Below are 27,469 nucleotides of genomic sequence, written 5' to 3' on the forward strand. Positions count from 1 at the left end.
GTTTGCAGGCATGGGTATGTGTGTAGCTTGCACTGGTGATCCCAGGACTTTCAGTCCCCTTTGGTGCATTATTGAGCAGTTAAAAGTGCCTTGAAACAAACCTCTGACAGATCTGTGTTTTGCAGAAGTGGTTTGTGGTTTTGTTGGGCAATTTTTAGCATGTTTGGCTGGGTAGAAGGAGAAAGTGTATGTTATTTTTTCTTACATTTGTTTCTGAAGAGCCAGAATTTGAGAATTGTGGTTTGTCTAGTCAGATCACCATTTTGAATTAGCACATTGAATAGATGTATAACTCAACAAGGGTACAGTTCACCACACTAAACTTTGAGAAAGAAACAAAAGCCATGTTATGGAGCAGTTTATAGCTTAAAAAGAAAATTTTGAGCTCTAGATTTTATTTTAATTAATTACTTTCTGTGGCATGGGTGTAGACTCAGAGGTCCAAACATGCTAGGAAAGAGCTATACTCTGTCAGCAAAGGTGCTAGGTTTTAAAAGGGCCTGGGAGTAGGGGGAGGGTCTAGAAATCCTATAAGATGAAGAATTGTTAAGGAATAACAATATTTAATTTGGATTGAGATAGCTTATTCTGAAGACATAATGCCCATTCTCTGTTATGGCTGATATTTTATTTGTTGTTGTTGGTTGTGGGGCTTGAACTCTGGGCCTGGATACTGTCCCTCAGCTCTTAAGCTCAAGACTAGTGCTCTACCACTTGAGCCACAGTCCCACTTTTGGTTTTCTGAGTGGTTTATTGGAGATAAGAGTCTCACGGACTTTCCTGCCCAGGCTGACTTTGAACAGCCATCCTCAGATCTCAGCCTCCTGAGTAGCTAGGATTACAGGCGTGAGCCACCATCCCTCGGCCCATGGCTGATATTATTTTACCTCTAGCTGGTCTTTCAGAAATTACTAATTGTGGGGCTGGGAAGGTGGCTCAGTGGTAGAGTGCTTGCCTTGCATGCCTGAGGCCCTGGGTTCGATTCCTCAGCACCATATAAGCAAAAAGAAAAAAATCCGGAAGTGGCGCTGTGGCTCAAGTGGTAAAGCGCTAGCCTTGAGCTGAAGAGCTGAGGGACAGCGCCCAGGCCCAGAGTTCAGGCCCCACAACCAGACCTTCCTCCCCCCCCCCCCCCCCCGCCAAAGAAAAAGAAATTACTAATTGTAATTTCTCAGAAAACACTGAGAAGTAGTTGTTGATCTTTTCTCACTCTACCTCCAACTAGATACCAGTTTTTTTTCTCCTTTAGCTTCAGGGTATTAATTGATTCTTGTCCTTTCTTTCTGTATTCAATGTCCCATGGTACATTAGCCTTTGAAATGAATGTCTAATAACAGAATGGCTTCCTGGTCTTTATTGTCACTCCCTCTGTCTTCCCAAACCTAGTTCTAATTGTATCATGTTTCTATTGTAACAGTGGTTCCCATAGGCCAGTAAGAAAAATCCTTTTGAAAGTGTTTATAATTTGCTTCCCTATCTCCTGTGCTCTTTGTATCTTCTCCTCTTGTCTCATTGTAGTCTTGGAACCCTCCAGACTTCTCTAGCTTTTAGATTTGTCTCATCTTCAGGGAAACCTTTGTTGAAGCCTCTCTTTCCTCCCTTGTAGATTTGGTCATCCTGTTAGGTTCTACTTTAGCATTTTTTTCTTCATAGTAGTTTAGTTACTATTATATTCCTAGCAGCTAGCACAGTGGGCCCCACACACTCAATAAATATTTGAATAAGACAAGGCATGAACAAAACTTCTGGGATGAGGAAAGAAAGGTGTTAAATGACATGAAGACTATCAGGCAATGGAGAAAATTCCAGGAGCTGAGAATAAACGGTACATATAGATGAATTCTTTTGAAGGACTCCAGGCTTGCTAGTTCAAGAGAATATGTGTTATGAGAGATCAGTAGGTAGATAAGCATGGGGATAGTTATACTAGACCTTGAAAGTTTAGATGAGATATTAAGGTCAGATTATTTAGCTGCTTGGATAGGAAGATGCTATAAGCTATAAATAGGAGTTTGGGGATGGTTAAATTAGAATCTTTTTTGGGGGGGGGTCCAGTCATAGGGCCTGAACTCTGGGCCTGGGCGCTGTCCCTCAGCTCTTCAGCTCAAGGCTAGCTCTCTACCACTTGAGCCACAGCACCACTTCCAGCTTTTGTCTTTTTTGCTTATGTGGTGCTGAGGAATCGAATTCAGGGCCTCATGCATGCAAGGCAAGCGCTCTACCACTGAGCCACCTTCCCAGCCCTAAATAAGAATGTAAAGTTGGGAAAGAATTTGGAAACTAGGGGCACATAATAGACCTAGAAAATAGTTGACATAGTATGACCTACATCAAGGAAAGAGGTAGTGGTGGTCTCAGATAAAACAGTTAAGACAGTGGTGTGGTGGCCATGGTCACTTGAGCCCAGAACTTCCAGACAGGATTGAGCAAAATAAAGCCTTGTATTATAAGAAAAATAAATAAACCAGTCAAGAGAAAATTGAGAGGCAAAAATCAACAGAAAGGCAATGGCAAAGAAAGAAAAAGACAGATTGAGGAAGTAATTAGAGGGAAAACAGCAAAGTTTGAAGAAACACACTGGTTGTGACAAGAGAGTATGTCGTTTTTAGAATGGGAAGTAATGACATGAGGAAGAAAGACTCGGTTTTCAGGTATCGGGGAGGACAGAGTGGTCAAGTAAATGCTTACAGAGGTAGATGGAGTATCTAAACATAGAATCAAGAAATAGCACCAGCAGCTCCACCTACCAGAAGAAAATCTTGGCTTCACTTTTGTATAACCAAAAAGATCATTAGAGTGCATTTCTCTAATCAGCAGATCAATCTGTCTACAAAAATAAATTCTGCCTCTACTTCTTCAGAAACTGAAATGCTCCTGGAAGCATTAGAATAGCAGTTTATCCTCTGAACTTACAATGAGAAAGTCTTCAGAATGGCTACAAAATGGTGGGGTTCAATTTGGTAGTTTCATTCAAAAAGTTTAACATTTTTGTGGTGTTATGATTGAACCAAGGGTCTTTATATGTGATAGACAATTGCTGTACTACTGACCTACACCTCTGGCCTCATAATTTTATTTTATTTTATTTTATTTTATTTATTTATTTATTTTTTTGTTGGTCGTGGGGCTTGAACTCTGGGCCTGGGCGCTGTCCCTCAGCTCTTCAGCTCAAGGCGAGCGCTCTACCACTTGAGCTACAGCGCCACTTCTGGTTTTCTGGCCTCATAATTTTAATGTGCATTGACTTTGCAGTTTCACTTCTAGAAACCAATGCTACAGATATGTTCACACAATTATATAATACAGCATTGATTGTATTATTAAAATTGTAAAAATTTAAATGTACATCAATCAGGATAGGACTGAATAAATTATGAGGTACCCATAACCATAGGATAGTTTGTAGCTATTTAAAACATGAAGTATCTATACTGACATGGATGGGTACCCATGACATATCAGATAATTAAAAAGGTATATATGTATGACTGTGTAAGTTGTGAATACATGTACATAAATTATTTATGCATGGAAGTAAGCCTGAGATATGTACTAATAGTGATTACTACTGGGTAGTAGATTGTTTTAAGTCAAGGTCTGGGGATCGTAGCCTATCACCCCCCAAAAAATACATTTGTTTTTTTGGATCAGGTCGTGGGGCCTGAACTCTGGGCCTGGGCGCTGTCCCTCAGCTTTTCAGCTCAAGGCTAGTGCTCTACCACTTGAGCCACAGCACCACTTCTGGCTTTTTTTTTCTGCTTATGTGGTGCTGAGGAATCGAACCCAGGGCCTCATGCATGCAAGGCAAGTGTTCTACCACTGAGCCACCTTCCCAGCCCCCAAAAATACATTTTTAAAATGTATTAATTTGTTTGTGATTACTATGGTTTGAATTCAAGGATTAGGCCCTCTCCCTTAGCTTTTTCACTAAAGGTTGGTGCTCTTCCATTTTAGCCACAGCTCCACTTCTAGCTTTTTGATGGTCAAATGGAGGTAAGAGTCACTCCAATTGTCTGCCTGGATTGGCTTCTGGCTTTTGGCTTCAAACCATCAACTTGAATTCTAGAGAAACTGATTTCTAGAGAATCAATTTAAAATATTTAATATGTCTAACACGGTTGTTGAACTCAGGACCTGGGCACTGTCCCTAAGCCTCTTTATGCTCAAGACTAGCACTCTACCACTGAGCCAGAGCATCACTTCCAGTTTTTGAGCTGTTAATTGGAGCAAAGTGTCTCACAGTGACTTTCCTGCCCAGGCTGGCTTTGAACTGCAATCCTAAAATCTAAGCCTTCTGAGTAGCTAGGATTACAGGCATGAGCCACCGGTGCCCAGCTCTGGTTATGCTCTTTTGGACTCATTTCTCTCTCTGATTAGCAGCTGGTAACATGGAAGGAAGAAGCAAAGGATGACTCATAGTGGATATCTTTGTGTGTCACAAATGGTTGGGTTTGTGTGAATGAGAACAAATGAATAAAGTGCAGTTTAATAGACTTGAGATTTTAGTAATAAGCAGTCCTTTAAGTAGCCTATTTGAAGTGGGCCCTCTCAGTTGGAAGCTGGTCAAGTGGGCTTCCTACACAGTGACTTCAGCCTAAGTGCTGCCCTCCAGCAATGACTATGTCAGTCTGGTAAGTAGAGGGGAACAGAAAACCTTGTGAAATTTTAAAATTCAGATTTTTCTCAACAATAAAAATCATTTAGAGGCTAGCACTGGTGGCTCAAACTTGTAATCCTAGCTACTTGTTAAAATGAGATTGGAAGGACTGTGGTTCCAAACCAGCCCAGTCCTTGAGAATCCATCTCAATGGACCATGGTTGGACACAATGGGGAACCCTGCCATTCCAGAAATAATGGCAAGCCTAAAATAGGTGCACTCCAGGCTTAAGCCGTGGAAGGAAGCAGACACTATCTCAAAAATAACCAGTGAAAGCTGGGTACCAAGAGGCCCACACCTGTAATCCTCACTGCTTAGGAGACAGATCTGAGGATCAAAATTTGAAGTCAGCCCAGGCAGAAAAGCCCCTGAGACTCTTTTTCTCCAATTAACTACAAAAAAAATCTGTAAGTAGAGCTGTGACTCAAATGATAGAGCAAAAGAGAAAGCCAAACAAGAGCACAAGGCCCTGAGTTCAAGTCCCAGTATCAGTGTGCATATACACATGTGCACACACAGCTGGAGGTAGGGTCCAATGATGGAGGACTCTGGGCTTCCAGGCTCTGAGTTCAAACTCTAGTACCACTAAATCTGGTCATTATATTTTTTTCTTTGTTGTACACTGTCTGTTAATTGGATGCCCAGTGTGAGTTATTAACATCTCAAAAGGGTGTTTAAAATGTAAACCATAGGGGGGAGGAGGGAGGAGTTGAGGAGGTGGGGAGGGAAGGGATGGTAGGGGAAAAACGGAGGGGGCAACAATGCTCAATAGGAAATGTACTCATTACCTTACTCATGTAACTGTAACCCCTCTGTACAGTATCTTTACAATAAACATTTTTTAAAGAATTTGCTCAACATACAAAAAAATGTAAACCATAGGTGCAGCAATTAACCCCAAGAACAAATCTAAATGGGAGTTCTTCTTGACTACCTTTGCAAACCAGCAGTGAAACTGAGAGCTATCAGTTAAATAAACCATTACGTTTATTAGTTTGAGAACAGCAGCTTCAACTTGGACAGCTTTCTACATTGTTCCTCATTTACCCAGCAGTCATTTAGTCCAAGGCTGCTCTGTGCTTAATGAACATTAGATAACTCTACAAATAGAAACTAGAGACTGATAAGTAGCCAGAACTCTGGGGGGCGGGAGGTATCATCCGAGTGGGAAAATAGTGAATAAAATACAGTTTAATAAACTTCAAATCTTAGTAGTGCATGTTAAAACAAAGACTGAATTCTTTAAAACAATACTTTTGTTCTCTTTCTGTGGCTTATTTTAAGTGGGTCTCTGACCCGGAATTATCAACCTTAAATTAGGATGTTTGAGGAAATGGTGGTTTAGGTTTATTTTTAATTTTTTTAAAGGATTTTTTTGTCGGGTCGTGGGGCTTGAACTCTGGGCCTGGGTGCTGTCCCTGAGCACTTCAGCTCAAGGCTAGTACTCTACTACTTGAGCCATAGCACCACTTCCAGTTTTTTGGTGCTTAACTGAAGAGTCTCATGGACTTTGCTGCCCCTGCTGGCTTTGAACCACAATCCTTATATCTCAGCCTCCTGAGTAGCTAGGATTACAGGCATGAATCATTGGCGCCTGGCTGTCGGTTTTTATTTTAAGGATTTTATTTTTTGGTCAGTCCTAGGGCTTGAACTCTGGTCTTGGGTTCTAGCGCTCTACCACTTAAGCCACAGCGCCACCTCCAGCTTTTCTTCTGTGTATGTGGTACTGAGGAATCGAACCCTGGACTTCATGCATGCTAGGCAAGCACTCTACCACTAGGTCACATTCCCAGTCCTGTTTTAAGGATTTTTAAAGAAATGTAGTTACTAAGTGACTGCCATGACCTACTGGTAAGTTGGAGTTCAGCAGGCAAGTCAGTTCCAAAGAAGTTTCAGGAGTGGAGAAATAGGTTATGGATAGACTGGGTAACTTTTGTTCTGGGTTATAAGCAGAGTCCTTTTATACATCTTTCTTGTTGTGTGTGGTTCTTCCTTCATGAGTGAGTTTCAAGGAGAGCCAGAAAAGAAGGACCAAGAAATGATGAAACCCACTGAATAGAAGGTAGTGGGGGTGATGAAAGTGAGTCAAAGAGAGGGAGTCTTAATAACTATATGCAGGTGTGAAACACCAGGGTAGAAACCCTTTGAACAAGGGGCATCCACTAACTAACAAAATAAAAAGGTAAACCAGGCATTGGTGGCTCACACCTGTAATCCTACCTACTCAGGGGGCTGAAATTTTAGGATTATGGTTCAAAACTAGCCTGGGTAAGAAAGTCTTATCTCGATTTAACCACCCCCAAAAAAGCCAGAATTAAAGCTATAGTTCAAGTGGTAGAGCACTAGCCTTGAGCAAAAAAAAAAGCTTAAGGATCGTGCCCAGACCCTGAGTTCAAGTCCCCGGACTAACATGCATACACAAAAATAGAGAAATGTGGAACACATTCTATAAGGCGTGTGTGTACTAGTTGGATGGGGGAGGGCAGACATATGGTTAAAGGAGGGTGAACATGCTGTAAAGACTTTCTGGTCATGTGTGAAAATGGAACAATGAAGCTTGTTGGGATTAGTCTGGAAAGGGGGGGAAATAAGGGAGAATGATGAAGGGAGCGGGTCTATCTAGGTTCATTGTATGCACATTTGGATATTCAAAATTAAACATCCTTGTTACAATTAATTGATGCTAATTAAATATGTGGGGGGAAATGATCCCCAACTACCGTTAGATGTGGAGTGTTGGGGTGGGGCCAGTGCCTGGATTTCTTTATAGAGTTGAACTGGCCTACTGCTGTACTTTTAGGCAGTACAGGGTTTCTATATGACAGATCAGTTACCAACCTTTTCCTTTAGTTTGGGACTCCTCATTGATATTGATGTGCTGCCTTGTAACCCCAGGAATAGGGACATTTTCCAGCTATTGTCTCTCTGCTCCCCCCCCCCCCCCCGAACATTTAATGGGTGAGTCAGGGACTCAATTGCTTCCTCCGGATTTCAGGGACTAGTGTAGGTAATGAGGACAAATCACCATAACACCAGTGCGTGATGAATGAAAGAACATAGGAATTTAACCAGTTGGCTTCCTTGATATCACAGTGAACAAAAAGAAACTTTATTGAGAAGAAGCTATTTGCTTGACTTCTAGAACACACACACACACACACACACACACACACACACACACACACACACACACACACACACACACACACACACACACACACATACACCGTGTGCGCGCGCACCCCCCCCCCCTTTAAGGCTTCTCAGCATTTCCAGCTGAAGCTGAAATGAAGGTCAGGTTGCTTTGCCCAGGGAGCAGGGGGAGTGGCAGGTGTTAGAGCAGGTGTTTTGTTTTCTCCTGCTGAGTCACACAGACTAGGTGGGGTGCTTTTGGCCAGGCCTCTATGGTGCATGAAAATGCTTTTGTGGAATTTTTTCCCCTGGAAGTGTATTGGTTTATTTTTTAAAAAAAGCATTTACCAGCCTTCAACCTCTAGTATAAAATTTGACTTCCTTTAAAGTCAGCTTGTCACAGTGAAATATGTTCTGTGTTCTGTCATTTCCATACCCTATGCCTTAGATATACCCCATTTTATACAGCAATTATAGACCTGAAAAACGTTGTGTAATGTTATGTGTGTGTGCATAGCATATTTTAAATGTACTTGGAGAATGTCATAGCAAAGCAGCCCTACAAAAAAGTGCTTCTTATAATAATTGTATGGCTAGAGTTAATTTACCTCAGTCAGATTTTCTTCAATTAAGCAATAAGCCTGTAGCTTCCTTTCCATAATGGTAGGTCTGCATCAGACAGTAGAGATGGTCTCCTAGGTCTGCAAGGAACAGCCTCACTTGACTAGGTGATTTTAGAGATGAGAGTTGTCAGCCATCTTTGGAATGTGGAAGCATTTATGTTTTAATGTTTATTACCAAAGCTGAGGAGATTGTTTGTTAGGAGGGGAAAATATCTCCGAGAGTTCTAGTTGTTACATCTCAAATGATTGAGGTTTGTTTTTAACCTTTATACTGGGATCCATTGTCTCCCCACCACCACCACCAAAGAAGGCATCCCTGGGAAAAACTGTCCTCACCTAACAGTGATAGAACACCCCCCAGGCCTACCCCATCTCAGGGCCATCTGTTCTCTGCAGTCCGCTTTTTGGGAAAGTCTCCTTGCCCATCTGCTCTCCTTGGGCCTTAGTGTTTGTTCCAAAGATTTATAAAGGCTGCACTGGAACTTCTTTCCAGTTGTTTGTTTTTTTTTAAATACCAGTGGGATTTTGAGGCAGATAAAAGCTGTTTCTATTGGCCATGCCCAAATGGCACTCCTCTTTTTAGGTACTTTCTTTCCTTCTAGTAAGTTACCAGGGGAGGGACATCTTTCTCTGCTTGGAGGAGAAGCAAAGATTCAACCAGCCATAGCTGCTTTGAAGCCAAGTGTCCTGTCTTTTTGGCTGAGGGCATGTGGCCCTGGGGATGCTCCTTGGGTTCACTCATTTCCTGTCTTTTTCCTTCTCTCCCTGACAGAATACAGTCGCTTTGAGTCAAAGATACATGATCTGCGAGAACAAATGATGAACAGCAGCATGAGTTCTGGGTCTGGGTCCCTGCGAACAAGTGAGAAGAGGTCCTTGTATGTCAGGTAAGTTGCCCTTCTCAACACCAGGCCTGGTGCTGGGTGAAGGCAGTTCCATGCCAGCCCTGCCCTACTTATTTAACTAGTGGGGTAGGGAGTATGTACTCCCAGCACTAAAATAACAGTTTACATTGTATGCGCAGGTTATGTATTTTATGGTCAGTTTTCTCCTCCCTTTCGGGAGCTAGTTTCTTCATTTTTTTGACTCATGAATAACTCAGTATGGGAAAATTTCAGTTTGCTCTAATTGTAAAAGACTGTTGAGTGATTGTTACTAATCAGCATTCAAATAGCATTCAAATATTCAAAGTACTTGCAATCTGTGCTTTGAGGGGAAAACTTGGCACCTCCCCATTCCCTTCCACACATGCATAATAGACCTCAAGATTTGTATGTGAGTATATCAGCTATTACAGTGTTCTTGTACAGGGTCTCTTTAAAGAGACCAAAGAACTGACAGGTTGCTGCTGCATTCTGGGTGTTTCATTGTGTTGCTATCTTCCTCTCAGAACCGGCTGCACTCAGTGGTCGGCTGTGTCTGTGAATCATGGCACATATGCTCCCTAGGGAAGTGGGGGGCAGATATAGAACATTGAACTTATTACTGTGGAAAGCTGTTAGGTAATATTGTTGAGGTTGAGCTTCTGCTCCTTGATGTGTGGTATAATACTATCAGGTCAAAGTACAAACCTCCCAGGGTTGTGGACTGATAAAGAAACATTGGGAACTCCTCTTAGAATTAGGGATCATTTCCTTCTTCCTGCCCCAGGTTCTTGGCAAAACTCCTGGTAATCTGGTTGCCAGTACATTGTATCTCTCAAAGGTCAAAGCCCTTAGAGAAAGAGGTTGTGGGATTACTCCCCAGAGCCAGGAGTAGCTATAGCCATGTTTAGTGCTTAAGGACGGACTGGGCTACCACAGTTGAGTTGAACTTTTATCTGGTGGCCTCCAATACTTGCTGGGGGTAGGGAAGCTACATTTGCTAGTTGCCTGGCAACATGACAATTGCTGTGTCCTTGGGGTGTGAAGTGGTGATAGCTAACTGATGGCAATGCTAATTGCAGTTCTCAGGGCCTGCCTTTTCTTTTCCCCCAGTGGTAGGCCCTGACTAGCCTACTGCAGGGAATGTAGCCCAGGTAGCCCATCTCAGCCTGAAGCCTACTAGGAACCCTTTGAATTCCTTTCTAAAGTAAACCCTCAACTCTACTCCTGGATGAGGAGAGCATTTGCTGCACTCACCTCCCACTGTGGGGGAAGGGGAAGGGTAGAAAGGTTGAACAAGGCCCAGCTATCTTTGCAGTCTCCTTCCTGAAAAGGGAAGACCTACTTGCTGTCACTAATACAACTTGCTCCAGGTCTGCAGCCTAGACACTGGTCCACGGATGGGAAAACCAGAAATGTGCTGTCACTCTGAAAATGGGTAATACTTATGTGACTTGGTCAGGATGGTTCTGTTCCTATGCTTCCAGCCCCCGCAGATGTGGCACTCCAGTGTGCGTGGGAAGCTGCTCTTTAGGCAAGACAGTTTCTTCAGAGAGCTTTATTTTTAGATTTCTCCTCTCTGTCTATCCTGTGCTAGCACTCTCTCTGCCTGGGCAGGGGAGTGGGGCATGGACTCTTGATCCGGAATACCCTTCTGTGGCCCAGGCAAAGATGTGCTCAAGTTTTCCCTGGGGAGGAGTGGGGGGAGGGAAGACCAAGATGCTCTTTCTAGTGAATCAGTTTTATATAATCTGCCCTTAGCCTTGTCTAGATAACATCTCTGTCCTCTGAGGAAAGTAGATATGGTTCAGAATAGACACCTTTTGTGATCATTAGAGTCAATTCATTTTGTGATCATTAGATTCAAATAATGTTTTATGGCCCTGGCGCTAAGTTGAGGCCCTTTACTGGGCTAACCCCAGTGTCTGAACTCCGCTTGTTCTCTTCCTTTCTACCCTTCCTACTCTACACATGATTCTTTTTCTCTGCATGTAAATATATTTGTCCCCTTCTTTTGGTTTTCTGAAGTAGGGTCTTGTTATGTACCCCAGGCTGGTCTGAAACTTAGACTTAGTCTCTGTAATGCTGAAATAACAGGCAGGTGCCATCATGCCCAGCTTCTTCCATTCTGGTTTTGTTTTTGTTTCTGTGGGTTTTTTTTGTCAGTCTTGGGGCTCAAAGTCAGGGCCTAGGTGCTATCCCTGAGCTTTTTTTGCTCAAGGCTAGTGCTCTACTACTTTGAGCCATTTAAAGTTTTTAGGTGGTTTAATTTGAAGAGCCTCATGGACATTCTTACCCCAGCTGGCTTTGAACTGCAGTCCTGAGATCTCAGCCTACCAAGTAGCACCAAGTAGGATTACAGGTGCCCAGCTTCTTCCATTCTTAAAAAGAAAAAAAATCTCTTATACACACCATCCCTTAAATTGTTGTTTCTCTTTCTTTGCTCACTGCAATTGCCAGATTTTGTGCCAGGAACTACTACTTCCTTGATATGTTAATAGTATTGTGTAGCTTGGCTCCAATGCCTCATGCCTATAATCTTAGCAACTCAGGTGGCTGAGATCTCAGGATCATGGTTTAATGCCAGCTGAGTAGAAAAGTCCAGGATACTCATATCTCCAATTAACCACCAAAAAGCCTGAAGTAGAAGTATAGCTCAACTGATAATGTGCCTTGAAAAAGCCAAGTGAGAGCATGAGGCCCAGAGTTCAAGTTGTAATACCAGCACATACATAAAAACATAGTTCTGCCGGGCACCGGTGGCTCGTGGCTCACGCCTGTAATCCTAGCTAATCAGGAGGCAGAGATCTGAGGATCGAGGTTCAAAGCCAGCCGGGGCAGGAAAGTCCGTGAGACTCTTATCTCCAATAAACCACCAGAAAACCAGAAGTGGCACTGTAGCTCAATTGGTAGAGCGCTAGCCTTAAGCTGAAGAGCTGAGGGACAGCACCCAGGCCCAGAGTTCAAGCCCCACGACCGACAAAAAAAAAAAAAAAAAAAAAACATAGTTATTAGCCAGGTACTGGTAGCTCATGCCTGTAATCCTAGTTACTCAGGAAGCTGAGATCTGAGGATCATGATTCAAAGCCAGCCCAAGCTGGAAAGTCTGTGACTCTTAGCCACAATTAACCACCAGAAAAACAGAGGTGGCGCAGTGGGTCAAAGTGTCAGAGCACTAGCCTTGAGCAAAAAAGATCAGGGACAGTGTCTAGGCCCTGAGTCAAGGCCCATGACTTTCCGCCCCTTGCCCCCCCCCCAAAAAAAAAAACACATGAAAAACAGTTGTTTGAGTTGGTTGGGCAACTACAGGTTTAATGGGGAAATGGGGTTCTTTACATGATTAGTGTCCAGGAGAGATTCTACTAGACAGTGTTGTACCCTTAAAATAGTAACATGGGTATATTACTTGGAGAAACCTGTCTTAACATCCAGGCTATGGAATGTTGGACTTATCTGTGCTTGCTGCCGCTACATCTGATCACTTCTCATTCAGTGGTCTGATAAGAAGTAGCACCAGCTTTTTTTTGTTTGTTTTGGTTTTGTTTTTTTTTTTGCTAGTCCTAGGGCTTGAACTCAGGGCCTGGGCACTGTCCCTGAGGTTCATTTGCTTAACACTCTACCACTTGAGCCACAGCACCAATTCCAGCTTTTTCTGTCTATGTGGTACTGAGGAATCAAACCCAGGTCTATCATGTGTGCTAAGCAAGCACTCTAGGCCACATTCCCAGCCCCAGCCCCAGCTTTGTTTTCTTTTCTTTCCTTTTTTTTTTTTTTTTTTTTTTTTTTTTTTTTTTTTAGCATGGTAGTGTGGCTCCTGAGCAACTCGGGAGGGCATCAGAGAAACAACTCAATCAGGGATTACTGGTGATCTCTTGCTCATCAAATTCAATGACTGGTTGGTTCATTGGTTTTTCTGCCCTCTTCATCATATGAGTTTCCACAAATTACCTACTTTCTTCTATAAAAGCTCTCTGCCTACCTTGCTGACCATCCCCAGTACCTTTCATTAGCTCTAGCCCTAAAATAGCACTGACATTTATTTTCATAGCTTCAAATCATACCATTGTGTAAATGACAGCCTTGATCTCCTTACTGAATTCCAAACTTGCATATCGACAACTTGCTGGCCATGTGTCTTCCCAGTGCTTCAGACAAGCAACATGTTCAAAATGGACTGCCTTTCCCACCTCCTCCTCCTCATTTTCCTTAAGTTAATTGCCTTCCCTATCATGTGGAAAAGGCATTTGATTTGTTCTGTCACCCAAGGCACATTTCAGTTCAAAGTAAGGAAGAAAAACTCATAATGAAAACTTTGTGAAACAGTGGATTGCTTCAGAAAGAGTAAATTTGACTTTTTGTTGTCGGAGGGGTTATTGGAGAGGCTGAGAACCATTTTCCTAGGTGTGGTACAGGAGTTGAGCCTAAAGCAACAACCTGGACCTAATTTTTGACTAAACTAGTCTTCTTTCAGCTCCTATTCTTTTTTAAAAAAATTATTATAAAGGTGATGTACAGAGGGGTTACAATTACATAAGTAAGGTATTGAGTACATTTCTTGTCCAACAGTGTTACCCTCCCATTTACTCCCACTTTTCCTTCCCGACTCCCAACTCCCCCCCCCCCCCCCCCCCCCCCCCCCCCCCCGTTATAAAGTTCATTTGCAACATAGTATCTAGTGAGTATCACTATTCCATTAGTTCACCCTTTGTCTCACTGTTTCTGTGATTCCCCTTCCTTCCCCAAATCAGATAGACTTATATACAAGACAAAGAGCACCAGAAGTAAGCTAGCCCCAAAGAAGTATAGGCTCCAGGGCTGGGAAGGTGGCTCAGTGGTAATGTGCTTGCCTTGCATGCCTGAGGCCCTGGGTTCGATTCCTCAGCACCACATAAGAAAAAAGAAAAAAGCCGGAAGTGGCGCTATGGCTCAAGTGGTAGAGCACTTGCCTTGAGCTGAAGAGCTGAGGGACAGCGCCCAGGCCCAGAGTTCAGGCCCCACGACCGGACCCAAAAAATAAAAAAATAAAAATAATAATAAAAAAGAAATATAGGCTCCATGGATTCCCTCATTTGTAATAATTAATGTATGCCTACGAAAGTCCTAGCAGAGGATCACAATAGTTCAATAGCTATGTACAAAAGTGATGCTAATCGAAATGAATTCCAAGATATGGAAACAAGAGGGGTTTTTTAGTGTACTGTTTGCAGCTATTCTTTTTTTAAAATTTGTTATTATTAAGCAATTGTACAAAAGAGTTACCCTTCCATAAAGCATAGTATAATGTTCCTTGGACAATGTCACCCCTGCCTTCATTTTCCCCCACTTTCCTCCCCTGTTCAGTTCCTATTCTGAAATTAGTAGGGCACAAGGCTAAGAAATGGGCATGGTAGTTGGGGTGGATTCAAGGAAACAGCAGCAGCATGGCTCCTGTCTTCTGAGAGCTTACCATTTGTCCAGAGAAGAATGAGCAGCATGTAGTTAAAATGAAGGCATGCTTTTGTTTGGGTTTCAAGTCTTTTTTGCTTTTCTCTTTTCTCTTTTTTCTCTTGAACAGAGGGCCTTGTACTTGCTAGTCAAGCACTCTACTACTTGAGCCATGTTCCCAGCCCTCACCTCTAATACTTTTTGCTATTATTTCCTCTTCTGACCTGTTTCTCCTCTCTTGCTTTCACCTGAGTGTCTATCTCTCTCAAGTGTGCATGGCTTCACAAAGCTATTTTGAAGGAAATAACACCCTCTTAAGGCTGCACTGAGGCTGCACTGGGTGAAAGCCTAGGGAGCTGCAGCTGTACTAACCATAGGGGGTAATGGGATTTATGGATCAAGAAACAGGAGAAGAAGGAAAGATAACAGTGTTATTAAAATAGAATTTGTCTTTAAAGTCACCAGGGCCTTTTGTGAGAAAGGCCTTCCCTACCCTTCTCCATATTAGACTTATCACTTAAATGAAAGAACACAGTGAGTGGAGCCTCCTCTGAGTGCCCAGCCTAGGGCTACTGTTTTGCTGCTACTTTGAAAGAGACAACAGAAATCACCCCTTAGGCTTAGGACAAGGTGGTGAGGTATTCAACTTAGGCCATTCATTCCCATGTGGCAGCTTAGAGTTTGAGAGATGACATTGATTTTAATCTATGAATGGATGAAAAACCTTGTTCTCTATAAAGATTGCCAAGAAGCTCAGTAGTACAGTTGTAGAAATAGCTTTTCAAAGTCTGTTCAGGCTAGCTGGCTACATTCTTACAGCCCCAGGACAATTTCCTGGCAGGCTGTGAGTCTTGGAGTCCTGGCTGGCCATCTGCCATGCCGGTCTTCTTCTATGCTACAAAGGAAATCAGATTGGGACAACTGTAGTCTTGATTCAAGAAATAATGTTAGAAATATTGGCCTGGTCATCAAAGAAGGCCAGAGAGTGTTCCATTCTGTCAATAGCAGACATTAATTGTGCAACTACTAGGTGCTTTGCCCAGGGTGGTGTTTGGTGGAGTTTCACTTGGTGTTACTCATTAATGAGTAAAAGTATTGGGTTATGATGCCAACAAGGCAATCTGACAGAATTTGAGGGTAATAATAATATAATTTTTATTTTTATTTCTGTGCAAGTCTTGGGGCTTGAATTCAAGGCCTAGGTGCTGTCCCTTGACCTTTTTGCTTTCGGATAACGTTCTACCACTTGAGCTATAGCTCTGCATCTGGTTGGTGCTTTTTTCCTTGGTGGCTAATTGGTGATAAGAGTCTCATGAACATTCTTGCTCAGGCTGGCTTCAAACTATGATCTTCAGATCTTCTGAGTAGCTAGGATTATAAGTTTGAGCCACCTGCATGTGGCTTATATTTTTACTTTTTGTACTGCTAGCAATCAGATGCAGGGCCTCTCACTTGCTAAGCAAACACTCTACTACAAAGATGCACTCCCAGCCCAATAATACATATTTTAGTGATTTTATATATAAAACCCAAGGCTTTGTGTATGCATGGCAAACCCTCTATGAATAGGTTACATCCCGATCTAGTAATGCATATTTTTTTTGTGTGTGCTGGTATTGGGACTTCACTCACTCAGGACTGGTGATCTACCACTTGTGCCTTGCCTCCACTTCTGTTTTTTTGCTGGTTAATTGGAGGTAGGAGTATCTCAGACTTGTCTGCCTGGACTGACTTAGAACCGAGATCCTTAGATTACAGCCTCCTGAGTAGCTAGGATCATAGGCATGTGCCACTGGTGCCTGGCCAATAATATGTATTTTATAAATATCAACAATATATGTAAAGGTAAGGCAGAGATTCCTACATCAGTGACTTCTGGAACTACCTGTTCTCAGATGCTAATCCTGGGCCTCTACTTCAAATCCTTGAATTTGCCCCAACATTTGTAGGTGCTGTGAGCCTGGGCAGGCACTAATTGTGGATTGACAAGTATTCAAGTATCTTTTTAACTTAATAGTTGCCCTCTAGGGCCTGAAACGTTAAGATAAACTAGGGAGAAAATGTCCTTATTTGCTGTGCATGTAGCTGTGCTCAGGGTGTGCCAAGAGGGCAGACTTGTTGCTAGCAACATTTTCTGTCATCCTGACAACCCTCTTTGTATCTTTGTGAGAGCTTCAGTTTTTAGGTTTTTGGTTTTAGACTGTTCATGCAAAGCCTCTGGAAAATTGAACTTTCTTACCAAGGTCAAGGGCTAATGAGTGACTGACTGTTGCTTTATGGTTTTCTGTGCTTGGATTATACCAGTCATGCAATTGATTGGCTGCTTGAACTTCAAATTTTTTGCCCTTTGTCTAGTATTTTTTTTATGAGAGGGAAATATGGCAGAATACTAAGGAATAGTAACCTGGACAGTAACCTGGACAGTGTTCTATGGAATATCCTGGACTCATCCACCATTTGCAAAGATTCAGAACCCCATATGAAGCATAAGACATGGTCTCAAATCCTCAAAGGGCTTGGTACCATGTGAAAGCTCAAAGAATCAAGCAAGAATTCAATTGAAATCAATCGATATTTTAAAGTAAGATTGCTGCCAAATGCCTGGTATGAATTTAGAGGAAGGCAATTTATCATGGGCAGGCTCACAAAGCAGGAAGACACTTGGGCTAGGCCACAGAGGATTTGTGGAGAGGATTGAGGAGACCAACAGAGCATCCCAGGCTACACAAATGTTCTGAGCTTCAGACTTAGAGGTGAGCACCTTCCTAGGTGAATTGTATAGAAGCTGCCCTTTCCCTTTGAGGCTATTAGTGGTAAAATGTTCTTGTTTGCTTTGTATGGAGAAACCTGCCTGACCAGTTTCCTTGCTAGTTGCCATTCTCATCGCATTCCTGTTTGCTAAGATGCCACAGGGCTGTACCAGGTGTTTGTGATTTCTTTGGCTCTTTCAGACCCAAACTTCACAATTTTGGACCTGAAATACAAAGGCTTTTTGCTGGGTAATTTGTTTACTTAGAGCTGATTATGCTCTTGCTTTTCCATCCAGTAAAGAAGGCTCAGATGAAAGAAGATTGGCAAAGTCCCCTAGAGCACGTTGCATTATCCCTGTGGGAGTGCACATGCATTTCCTAAGGGGATATTTGAAAGGTGACCTCTTAAGCTGCATGGCTCTCAATACCTTTGAAAATATTGCCTCCTTAGGGGAGTAGGCAGTGCCCTGGAAAGCTACAGTGAAGACCAGACTTGAACTCGCAACTATATCTTTGGGCAAGTGGTTGTATCCACTGCTCCTGGTGATAAGGTGGCACTGGAAGGCTTCTTTGGTGCCTATATGTCACTGAACCCCACTCTTTTTTTGTTGTTGGTGGTAATGGGGCTTGAACTCAGGGCCTGAGCACTATCCCTGAGCTCTTTTACTCCAGGCTAGCGCTCTACCACTTTGAGCCACAGCTCTACTTCCGGTTTTCTGGTAGTTAATTGGAAATAAAGAGTCTCACAGCCTTTCCTACCTGGGCTGGCTTTGAACCGCAATCCTCACATCTCAACCACCTAAGGATTATAAGCATGAGCCACTAGCTCCTGACTGAACCCCACTCTATACTCCCAATTGTAAAGTAATTGTGTATTTTTCTGGTGTGGCCTCCATGTTTGAAAAGTTACAGGAATACACAGGGTCAGGGTCTCCCTGGCTTCTAGGTGCATGGCTATGACTTGAGGGGTAGGGGTATTAATGGGCTGAAAAATCATTTTCTCCTGTGTATGAGGAGAATGATGGCTATGGGCCAGCAGGGGCAATGTTTCTGTAGACTTCATCCTCTTATGACACAATATTTCCCATTTACTTCACCAGTTCTTAATTCAGAGGCTACATAAGATCCTTTTTATCTAGACCCTGGAAAATAAGGGGTCTCCCTTGTTCTAGTCTTCCAATATATCCTCTTGTATGGTAAACCAAGCTGGGTTAACTTTTCCCCCTTGCACAACGAGAAAAACCAAGGTGGCAGGTTAAGTACAGCCTTTCTTTAGACAAATAACTTTGACTTTTTTATGTGTGCCAGTCCTGGGGCTTGAACTCAGTGCCTGGAGCACTGTCCCCGAGCTTTAGTGCTCAAGGCTAGTGTTTTACCATTTGATCCACAGCTGGCTTGTTTTGTTAGTTAATTGGAGAGAAGAGTCTCATGGGCTTTCCTGCCTGGGCTGGCTTTGAACTGTGATCCATACATCTCAGCCTCCTGAGTAGCCAGGATTACAGGTGTGAGACACTGGCACCTGGCTTTGGCTTTCTTTTTTCCTTCTCATTGTCCTCTGAATGAGGTTGAAATGGTTGGTTTCTGTGTCATGCGGGCCTTGAATGTATAGGATTTTAGTTCTGTATTACCATGGTTCAAAGGTGCAGTATCTGCTTTGGCTTCCTTAGTACTTGCCCTGAGGATAAAGAGGGATAGGGAGATGTCACAGACATGGAGAAAGAAGATCCCCTTCTCATCAAGTCTAACAGGAAGTACCCAACAGAGTCAATTCATTAGGATTCCAGGCTGTTCCAAATTTAATAGATGGCCACAATTTAATACTCTTCTCAAAGATCTTAGGAAGATAGTTGACATATTTTAAAATTTATTAAAGTCTAATTTATATACCTTTTCTGAGCATGGAAGTATATGTCATATAAGAGATTGTTTGATTTTAATATTCAGGCCTAACTTGCTCTTGGGTTCAATTCCACATGGAAGTTTATCTTAATTTAGAAAGCCAAGGCAATGAAATGAATCCCACAAGGCCTATAAGTGAATGGCTGGACAGTCCAGGTTATCCGCACTCAGGCTCCATTCTGCTACTCTTGGGGCCCAGCCAGATTAGAGTGCTCTCCAAATACACAGTATTTTTCTTGCCTTCAAGCCTTTGCTTTCTCAGTTCCTGTAGCTGGAAAGACCTTTCTCTTTCTCTCTCCATCTTCATCTTTGGAATTCCTGAACCTATATTGCAGGCTCAGTTCAAAAAACAATTATTAGCTGAGTGCCAGTTGTTCACACCTGTAATACTAGCTAGCTATTCAGGAGCTGAGATTTGAAAAGTGTGGTTCAAAGCCATCCTGGGCAGGAAAGGCAATGAGACTCTTATCCCCAATTAACTAGCAAAAAGCCAGAAGTAGAAGTATGGCTCAAGTGGTAGAGTACCAGCCTTGAGCAAAATAAGCTAAGAGACAGTACCCAAGTCCCTGGGTTCAAGTCATACTACTGGCACAAAAAATGAAATTCCTCCTTGTGGCTTTTCAAAACCAGATTTAATCTGTACTTGTGAATGCTCTGGGCCTTGATTCTCCTTTCAGAGTAGGACAGGGAGTTATTCTGCTTTTTTATTTACTGTCTGTCTATCACAAGGCCCTGCACCAAGAAGACTTAGTATTTAAGTAATACAAGAGCAGTATTTTCTAGACATAGTCAAGCGGTGACTTAGTCTATTCTTCCCTCTTTCCCTCTGTTTTTCCCTCTTTTTCCCCCTGTCCTTCCTTCCTTCCTTCCTTCCTTCTTTCCTTCCTTCCTTCCTTCCTTCCTTCCTCCCTCCCTCCCTCCCTCCCTTCCTCTTTCTTTCTTTCTTTCTTTCTTTCTTTCTTTCTTTCTTTCTTTCTTTCTTTCTTCCTTCCTTCCTTCCTTCCTTCCTTCCTTTTATGAGATTTAAGAGACCTGGTCAGAGAGTTGCATATGACACAGCTCTAAATGAGGCCTTACATACATTTGGACCTATTTTTTTATTTTTTATTTTAAAGATTCTGTATAGAGGGGTTACAGTTACATGAGTAAGGTAATGAGTACATTTCCTATCGGGCCTTGTTACACCTCCTTTGTTATTCCCCTACCAGCCCTTCCCTCCCCACCTCCCCAATTCATCCCTCTCCCCCTGCAAGTTGTAAAGTTTGTTTTCAACATAGTGACTTGTACATCCAACAACGACAAAGATAAAACCTCTTGTGTCCATATGTCGAGGTTCATTTCGCTTAGCATCAGCTTATATGGTCATATGTACATAGCTTTTGAACTTTTTTGCTTGTCTGGTAAGATTATCCTAGACATATACTGGTTATTGCAAATAAGGGAAACCATGAGACCTTTGTTACTTTGGGTCTGGCTTGCTTCACTTAATATAATTTTTTCCAAGTCTTTCCATTTCCTAACAAATGGGGTGGTGTCATTCTTTCTGATGGAGGCATAGAATTCATATATAATATGGACCTATTTTTTATGTTGATGAGGAAGTTTTTTATTTCTTTTTTTAATTAAGTTTTTTATTGTAGAAATACTGTGCAAAGAGGTTACAGTTACATGAGCAAGGTAATGAGTATGTTTCTTATCCAGCATTCTTGGCTTCTCCTTTGTTTTTCCCCTACCATCCCTTCCCTCTCACCTCCTCAGCTATGCCCCCTGACCCCGACCCCACCTAAATTGTAAAGTTCATTTTTGTTGCAATGGGTCAATCTGTATCCCTATTTAAACAATTTGTTTTTTCCCTTCCCCTCCACAAATTGTACCAACATCAAATACAGTGAAAACAGGGGTTATACCATGGGGGAAGGACATATAAAGCAACAAAAATCACATGGTACCTTATAAATATGTTAGAAACAATAGCAAGGAAGACAAAAACCACTTGTGTCCCTATCTTGGGGTTCATTTCTTAATTTCTAAGTACAACAAAATTTCAACAGGAAAAATGAGAGCAGATTTAGAGAAAAGCCATATCATGGGTTCGGAAAACAGATCCAAATCATGACAAAGGAAAGAATTGTTGAAAGAATTGCAATTTTTAGCTTGGTAAGAAAGAACCCGGACTCATTAAATGCTAGAGTAGAAAGAAACTTTGAGAATTTTTAAGGAGTTTCTTTTATTAGTTAGATACAATATGGACAAAGTGAACTCTCTCAGACCTTTGGAATTTTAATTAATTGAAAAAGAAATTCTTAATTAATCTCTTGAATTTGCAACTGAGATAATATATTTCAACATTTCAAACTCAGATGGTATGCTTTTATGTCCGTAACAAAATCGTAGCTAAAACAATTGCCCATTCGTTGTTTAATATTCTTTGTTCACTCATCATCCATAAAGTCATTAAACAAAATTCACATGGACTTGGATACCATTTTTATTGGAAAATTGGAATTTCTTTCTTTTACTGCGTTGTTTACTAGGGCGCATCTTCTGAAGTGAATGACTCAAGCCAGTGCCTGGTATATCTATTTCCTTACTTTATTCTTAAGTTTTTCTGAAAATTGCCTGGTTGCTGGTGGATCTTCCCTGTAATCCTAGCTACTCCTGAGGCTGAGATCTAAGGATCATGGTTCAAAGCCAGCTCAGAGCCCAGGCAGGAAAGTCTGCAAGACTTTTTATTTTTTGTCTGTTGCAGGGCTTGACCTCAGGGCTTGGGCATTGTCCCTGAGCTCTTTTGCTCAAGGCTGGCTCTCTAACCACTTTGAGCCACAGCACCACTTCCAGTTTTTGAGTGGTTAATTGGAGATAAGAGTCTCATGAGGACTTTTCTGCTGGGGCTGTTTTTGAACTGTGATCCTCAGATCTCAGCTTCCTGAGTAGGATTACAGGTGTGGGCCACTGGCACCCAGCAAGACTCTTACCTTTAATTAACTACCAAGAAACTAGAAATTAAGCAGTGGCTCAAAGTGGTAGAGTTCTAGCCTTGAGCACAAAAGTTCAGGGATAGCATCCATGCCTTGAGTTCCAGCCCCAAGATCCACACAAAAGATTCTGAAAATTATAAAAGGAACACTTGCTGTGGTTAAAAACAAATCAAACAGTACAATTTCCAGTATATGCTGATAACTTCTGGTTTTCTTGTTGACTTTGTATTGTTTATTTTGTCTTTACTTAGCTTGTTCTCATATATTTCAATATTTTGAATTTTTTGAAATTTAATCTTGCAAGTATATGTTACATTAGTTTTATTTAATCCTCAGAAACTTAGAAAATATACATAATTGGATTCTGGGCATCCAGAAAACATGTTTATATCAACAGTACCATTTGTCCAACTTACTCCCGTTGTTCAAGGTCAAATATAGTTCTATGAAGTGCTAAAACATACATTATATTGTAAATAAACTCTGTCTTCTCATCTCCTACACACTCACTCTAATCTCTCCTAATTTTAATTTTTTAAGATAAATTCTCACTTTGTAGCCCAGGCTGACCTGGAATCTGCAGTCTTTCTGCATCAACCTTGCCAGTGCTAAGATTGATGGCATGCAAGACCACACCTGGCTCCTAATTAATTTCAACATCTTCCCTCCCTTTCTCCCTCTTTCTCGATTTCCCTTTCCCTCCCTCCTTACCTCCTTTCCTCTCAAACTAATATGCACTTAATCCATGTTCTGTTCTTCTCAAAATTTATTTTATTTACTTATTTTTATTTTCTGATTACTATAAAGATGATATACAGAGGGATTATAGTTACCTAAGTCAGGTAGTGAGTATATTTTTTTTGGACAATGTCACTCTGTCCTTAAAATTTAAAGCCTTATAACCACTGGATGTGTGTGGTCTCTGGCAACCTTAGCCTTTTTTCTTGGCTGCCTTGTGATACTGGTCCTTTCTTTAATGTTCCTGCAACATTTACTTTTCTTTATTTGGGATTGTAGTTAACCGTTTTTATTTGTAATGTCTTCAACCCTTTTTCAAAGGTATGTTTGCAAACTGAGAGAGCCCCTTGGTGAATGTTTTCTAGCATGAGGGTGAGGGAAAGGGTTAGTGTACAGTCCCAGTTTAGGCTGCAGTGTTGTGTTCAGAAGTCAGGAGATAAGAACTATAAAAGAGTTCCTTTCACACCCCTTGGGTGACTGGGGGTGTTTCTTTGAGAAGGACGTCCATGTTTACCAATTTGGAACTGAAAGAAGGATACCGTCTCCAAGAGACTCCTTTCTTTCTCTTTTCTTCTGTGAGGCTACTGTGTCCATGCTATCAAGTTGGCCTTGTTCTGCTGTTTTTCTGAATTGTGTTTTCTAGGGGTGGGATGAGCAGTTTCTTTTTCACCATGTGTTTCAGGGCCCTATTTGATTATGACCGGACTCGGGACAGCTGCCTGCCAAGCCAGGGGCTCAGCTTCTCTTATGGAGACATTTTGCATGTCATTAATGCCTCTGATGATGAGTGGTGGCAGGCAAGGCTGGTGACCCCACATGGAGAAAGCGAGCAGATTGGTGTGATCCCCAGTAAGAAGAGGTGAGTTATGATTACAAGTGAGACCTTTTCTTATTCTCATTGTGTCTCTGTCTTGTTTTCCTATTGTACTGTAAGTTGCTTGAAGGCACCATATGTGTCTTATGATGATTTCTGGGAAAAGATTGGTATTCAGGACAAGGTTTTTACTGAATGAGCCATAGTAGCTGCTGTGCTTGCAGCTAAGACCAAGATCTGGCAGTAACCATACTTCTTTCTGACTCTCAAACAGGGTGGAAAAGAAAGAGCGAGCTCGATTGAAAACTGTCAAATTCCATGCCAGGACAGGGATGATTGAGTCTAACAGGGTAAGTGGTGATCCCCAAGGAAATCTGTCAGGATATGAAAAGGGGCAAGAGTCTTGGAGTTTGATGTGATGCTAGGAGAACTGAGGAATGCAAAAGAATGTCTTTTTTTTCCAGGGGGCTGGCTCTGTCCTGTTAGACATATGACTACTTTTCAGAAAGCAGAGGGAATACTGAAAAGCCCATGGTTAGTCTGGGCCCTTCCCCTGGGTAACTGCCTCTGGAAAATGTGTCGCATTTGGCTGTGTGGTAGGGAAGATGGAAACCACTCATGGGTATCTCCCTGGTTACAGCTTCTGCCTCCCTTCAGACCACATGAGGCACAAGGGCTCTCCAGTCATGCCTTTTCTTCTATGAGCTTCACAGGCCAAAGAACTTCCGGAACAGTAGAGGAAAGAGAGACATGGAATACATGACTGTCTCTAATCAGTGGCACCTTAGGGCACATGTCCAGGAGGCTACAGTGACCTTTGTTCTTTAGGAAGTACCAGTGAGTGCTGTGAGGTTGGGCTAGGTAGAAACCTCTAACATCCCTACAACATTTTCCTGTAAACAATTTTCCTCTTACATCAACTTTCATTTAATCTCATAGATTCCATTTGTGAGAGATGGTCTTTTATTTAGGTCATCATTGTCTCCATTTTAGTTTTTCTTGCATGCTTTAAAATCCATTGTTTTTTTTTTTCTTCTGTCCTTCCCCTCCATCTTCATGTTCTTTCACAGTCGATCAAAACGAAACGTAAAAAGAGTTTTCGCCTATCTCGAAAGTTTCCATTTTACAAGAGCAAAGAAAACATGGCCCAGGAGAGCAGCATACAGGAACGTAAGTAGCAGCAGAGTCCAGAGTGCAGACTGACCGCAGCCCCATCCTCTTGTCCTCAGTTGTCCCTTCTCTTATGAGGAGTCTGGACACTGCCATGTGTGCCTGTGGCATGCACCTGCTTATTTGCAAAGTCAAAGCAGAATCACTCTGCACAGGGGAATGTTGGGCTTGTTTGTCCAGCTCCTCACTTGAGCTGGAGGCTCTGAGGTAGGGCTGGTCCTAGTTCCAGCCTCCAGAATGTCGCTGGCACTGGTGTTGGAAGTGCCAGACAGAGCTCTGCTGTGGGGGTAAGGAGCAGTTTTCAGTCAGTGTCAGGGTTAGTAAAATGTTTTGTTTTGTTTTGTTTTCTTCAAGAGAACAAGGTCTAAAGACTCTGTTGCTCTCCTGGCTTCTGCCTTTTTGTGTTTTCTTTCCTTAACTTCATTCATGTATGTCAATAGGAGAACTCAGCCTTCCCAGGCATTTGGAATTGGGGCTGTTTCTGGAATTCTGCACACATACAGAAGGACACAGAATATCTACATGACCCTCAGCAGGCTCAGGATTACTGTCATCTAGAGTACCTGTAGAGTCAAATTCCAAAAGAAAACCTTTACTGCTTAAATTAGTTACTATGGGTGCAAAGCTGATTTGGTATAATGCTGAACAATGTTTATAACCAATGTTGGTAAATTATCTATCTATCTATCTATCTATCTATCTATCTATCTATCTATCTATCTATCTATCTATCTATCTATCTATCTATGTATCATGTGTATGTGTGTGTGTGTGTGTGTGTGTGTGTGTGTGTGTGTGTGTGTGTGTGTGTGTGTGTGGCACTGGAGCTTGAGCTCCATGCTTTGTGCTCTGGTGATTTTTTCTTTTTTCACTCACAGCTGGTATTCTACCACTTCAGACAAACCTCCACGTCTGGGTTTTTGCTGGTTAATTGGAGATGAGTCTCTTGGATTTGTCTCTTCTGGCTGGCTTTGAACCTGGATTCTGAGCCTCCTGAGTAGCTAAGATTACAGTTTTGAGCCACCAGTGCCCAACCCAGTCCTGATAAATCTTATCCTACAGTGTGCCTCAGAAGTTAATTGCTCTGACCCTAAACTTAAACATCAGGTCAAGCTTGAACAGTAGGGTTTCATTTGTCTCATTGTGAATTGTAAACATCTCATTTACTAGTTACTCCCTCCTTTACATGGATTGATCTGGATGTCTCCAGCCACGGGAACTGGCAGGAGAGTGTCACATTCAAACAGGAAATTGTGCTTTATGTTATATCTGTTTGAGATGAACCCGAGAGATACAAGATGCCCTTGTCCAGATGAAGGCCAGGGCTCATCATACTGGGTATACTCCATGACAGATGATAGAGGGAGTTGGTTCTGCTCATCACTAGTGGAAAGCTACCTGAGACAGATCTGAGATATTGTCGCCACACTGCACCAGATAAGTCCCAGAACCTCCATTCAAGAATCTGGCCAGCAGAGTTGTCACTGCTCAGTGGCCCAGTCAGTGGACAGTGCCCATTGGATGACAAGAGTTGAAAGTACCTTGTGCCTGTTCTTCAGAAGCTGAGCAACTCAGGATAGCCTCGGTGGCCACCCCTCAGATGGCAGAAATATTTACCTTAAGAGTTTGGAGAGAGTGAGATCATACTGTGCAAAAGTTCCCCAGAGTGGATGGTGATTCTGTTTGGCCACCTGGCACCTGGAGATATATATGTCTCTTTTATGCAGTCACAGAGGGAAATGGCAATTTCATGGGTAAAGCATTCACCTGGACTCTACAACTACAAACTTGCTCATAGCAAGGATTCTAAACCTTGGTGTGTCGCCTATTGGGTTCTGACAACTCACTGTCTAGAGACTACCTCAGAAAGAGCTAATCTACTCCAAGGCTCTCTGACAACAAACTGAGTAACATTAAATCCAGAATCTTATCTGACCTGGAATGTTCTTTGCAGCAAAATTCTTCACTTCCCTTTAGTTCTAGATCTTCATAGGACTTCATACTTCTATCACTAATGCTCACTTGCTTCTGTATTCTTCCTTCCCCTTGTTGTTTTTCTGTGTTTTCTCTTCCCCCTGATTCTCTCCCTCCATATCTCCATCCATATTTCCCTCCCTCCCTCCTGCCCTCTCTCCTCTCTCTCTGTCTCTGCTGTCTGTGAAATCAGGACTTCCCTGGGTTAAGTGACGATTATTATGGAGCAAAGAACCTGAGTAAGTCAAATTTACACACTATTAACTGTGTTTGTGGCATGAGTGGAGATGGGTGGGGTTGGGATACAGGGGATATGGGGAAGGGGAAGGGGAGAGCAGTATTTCTGAGAACTCTGTTCCCATGGCAGGAGGAAGTCACATTTTGTCCTGCACTCCTGGTAACAAATCCTTAATATTCATGTCTGTGATTTTCTTTTATACCACCAA

At 42.2% G+C, this 27,469-nt stretch overlaps 1 protein-coding gene across 6 annotated transcripts in view; it reads left to right on the plus strand.

Moving 5' to 3' along the window:
• The window catches only part of Dlg3 (discs large MAGUK scaffold protein 3), a 61,263-nt gene that overhangs the window by 23,995 nt on the left and 9,799 nt on the right, over positions 1 to 27,469 (plus strand). For 4 of the 6 annotated variants that reach the window (XM_070040270.1, XM_070040271.1, XM_070040272.1 and 1 more), the window contains 4 exons: positions 9,186 to 9,300; positions 23,748 to 23,924; positions 24,154 to 24,229; positions 27,217 to 27,262. In XM_070040270.1, the coding sequence (XP_069896371.1) occupies positions 9,186 to 9,300; positions 23,748 to 23,924; positions 24,154 to 24,229; positions 27,217 to 27,262 (414 nt within the window). Of the gene's footprint in view, positions 1 to 9,185; positions 9,301 to 23,747; positions 23,925 to 24,153; positions 24,230 to 24,949; positions 25,050 to 27,216; positions 27,263 to 27,469 lie in introns of all 6 variants that reach the window. The other 2 variants (XM_070040268.1, XM_070040274.1) reach the window with 1 other exon arrangement.

The sequence above is a fragment of the Dipodomys merriami genome, unplaced genomic scaffold (genome assembly GCF_024711535.1).
Source record: "Dipodomys merriami isolate MVZ:Mamm:240054 unplaced genomic scaffold, mDipMer1.0.p SCAF_3, whole genome shotgun sequence".
Classification (NCBI taxonomy): Eukaryota; Metazoa; Chordata; class Mammalia; order Rodentia; family Heteromyidae; genus Dipodomys; species Dipodomys merriami.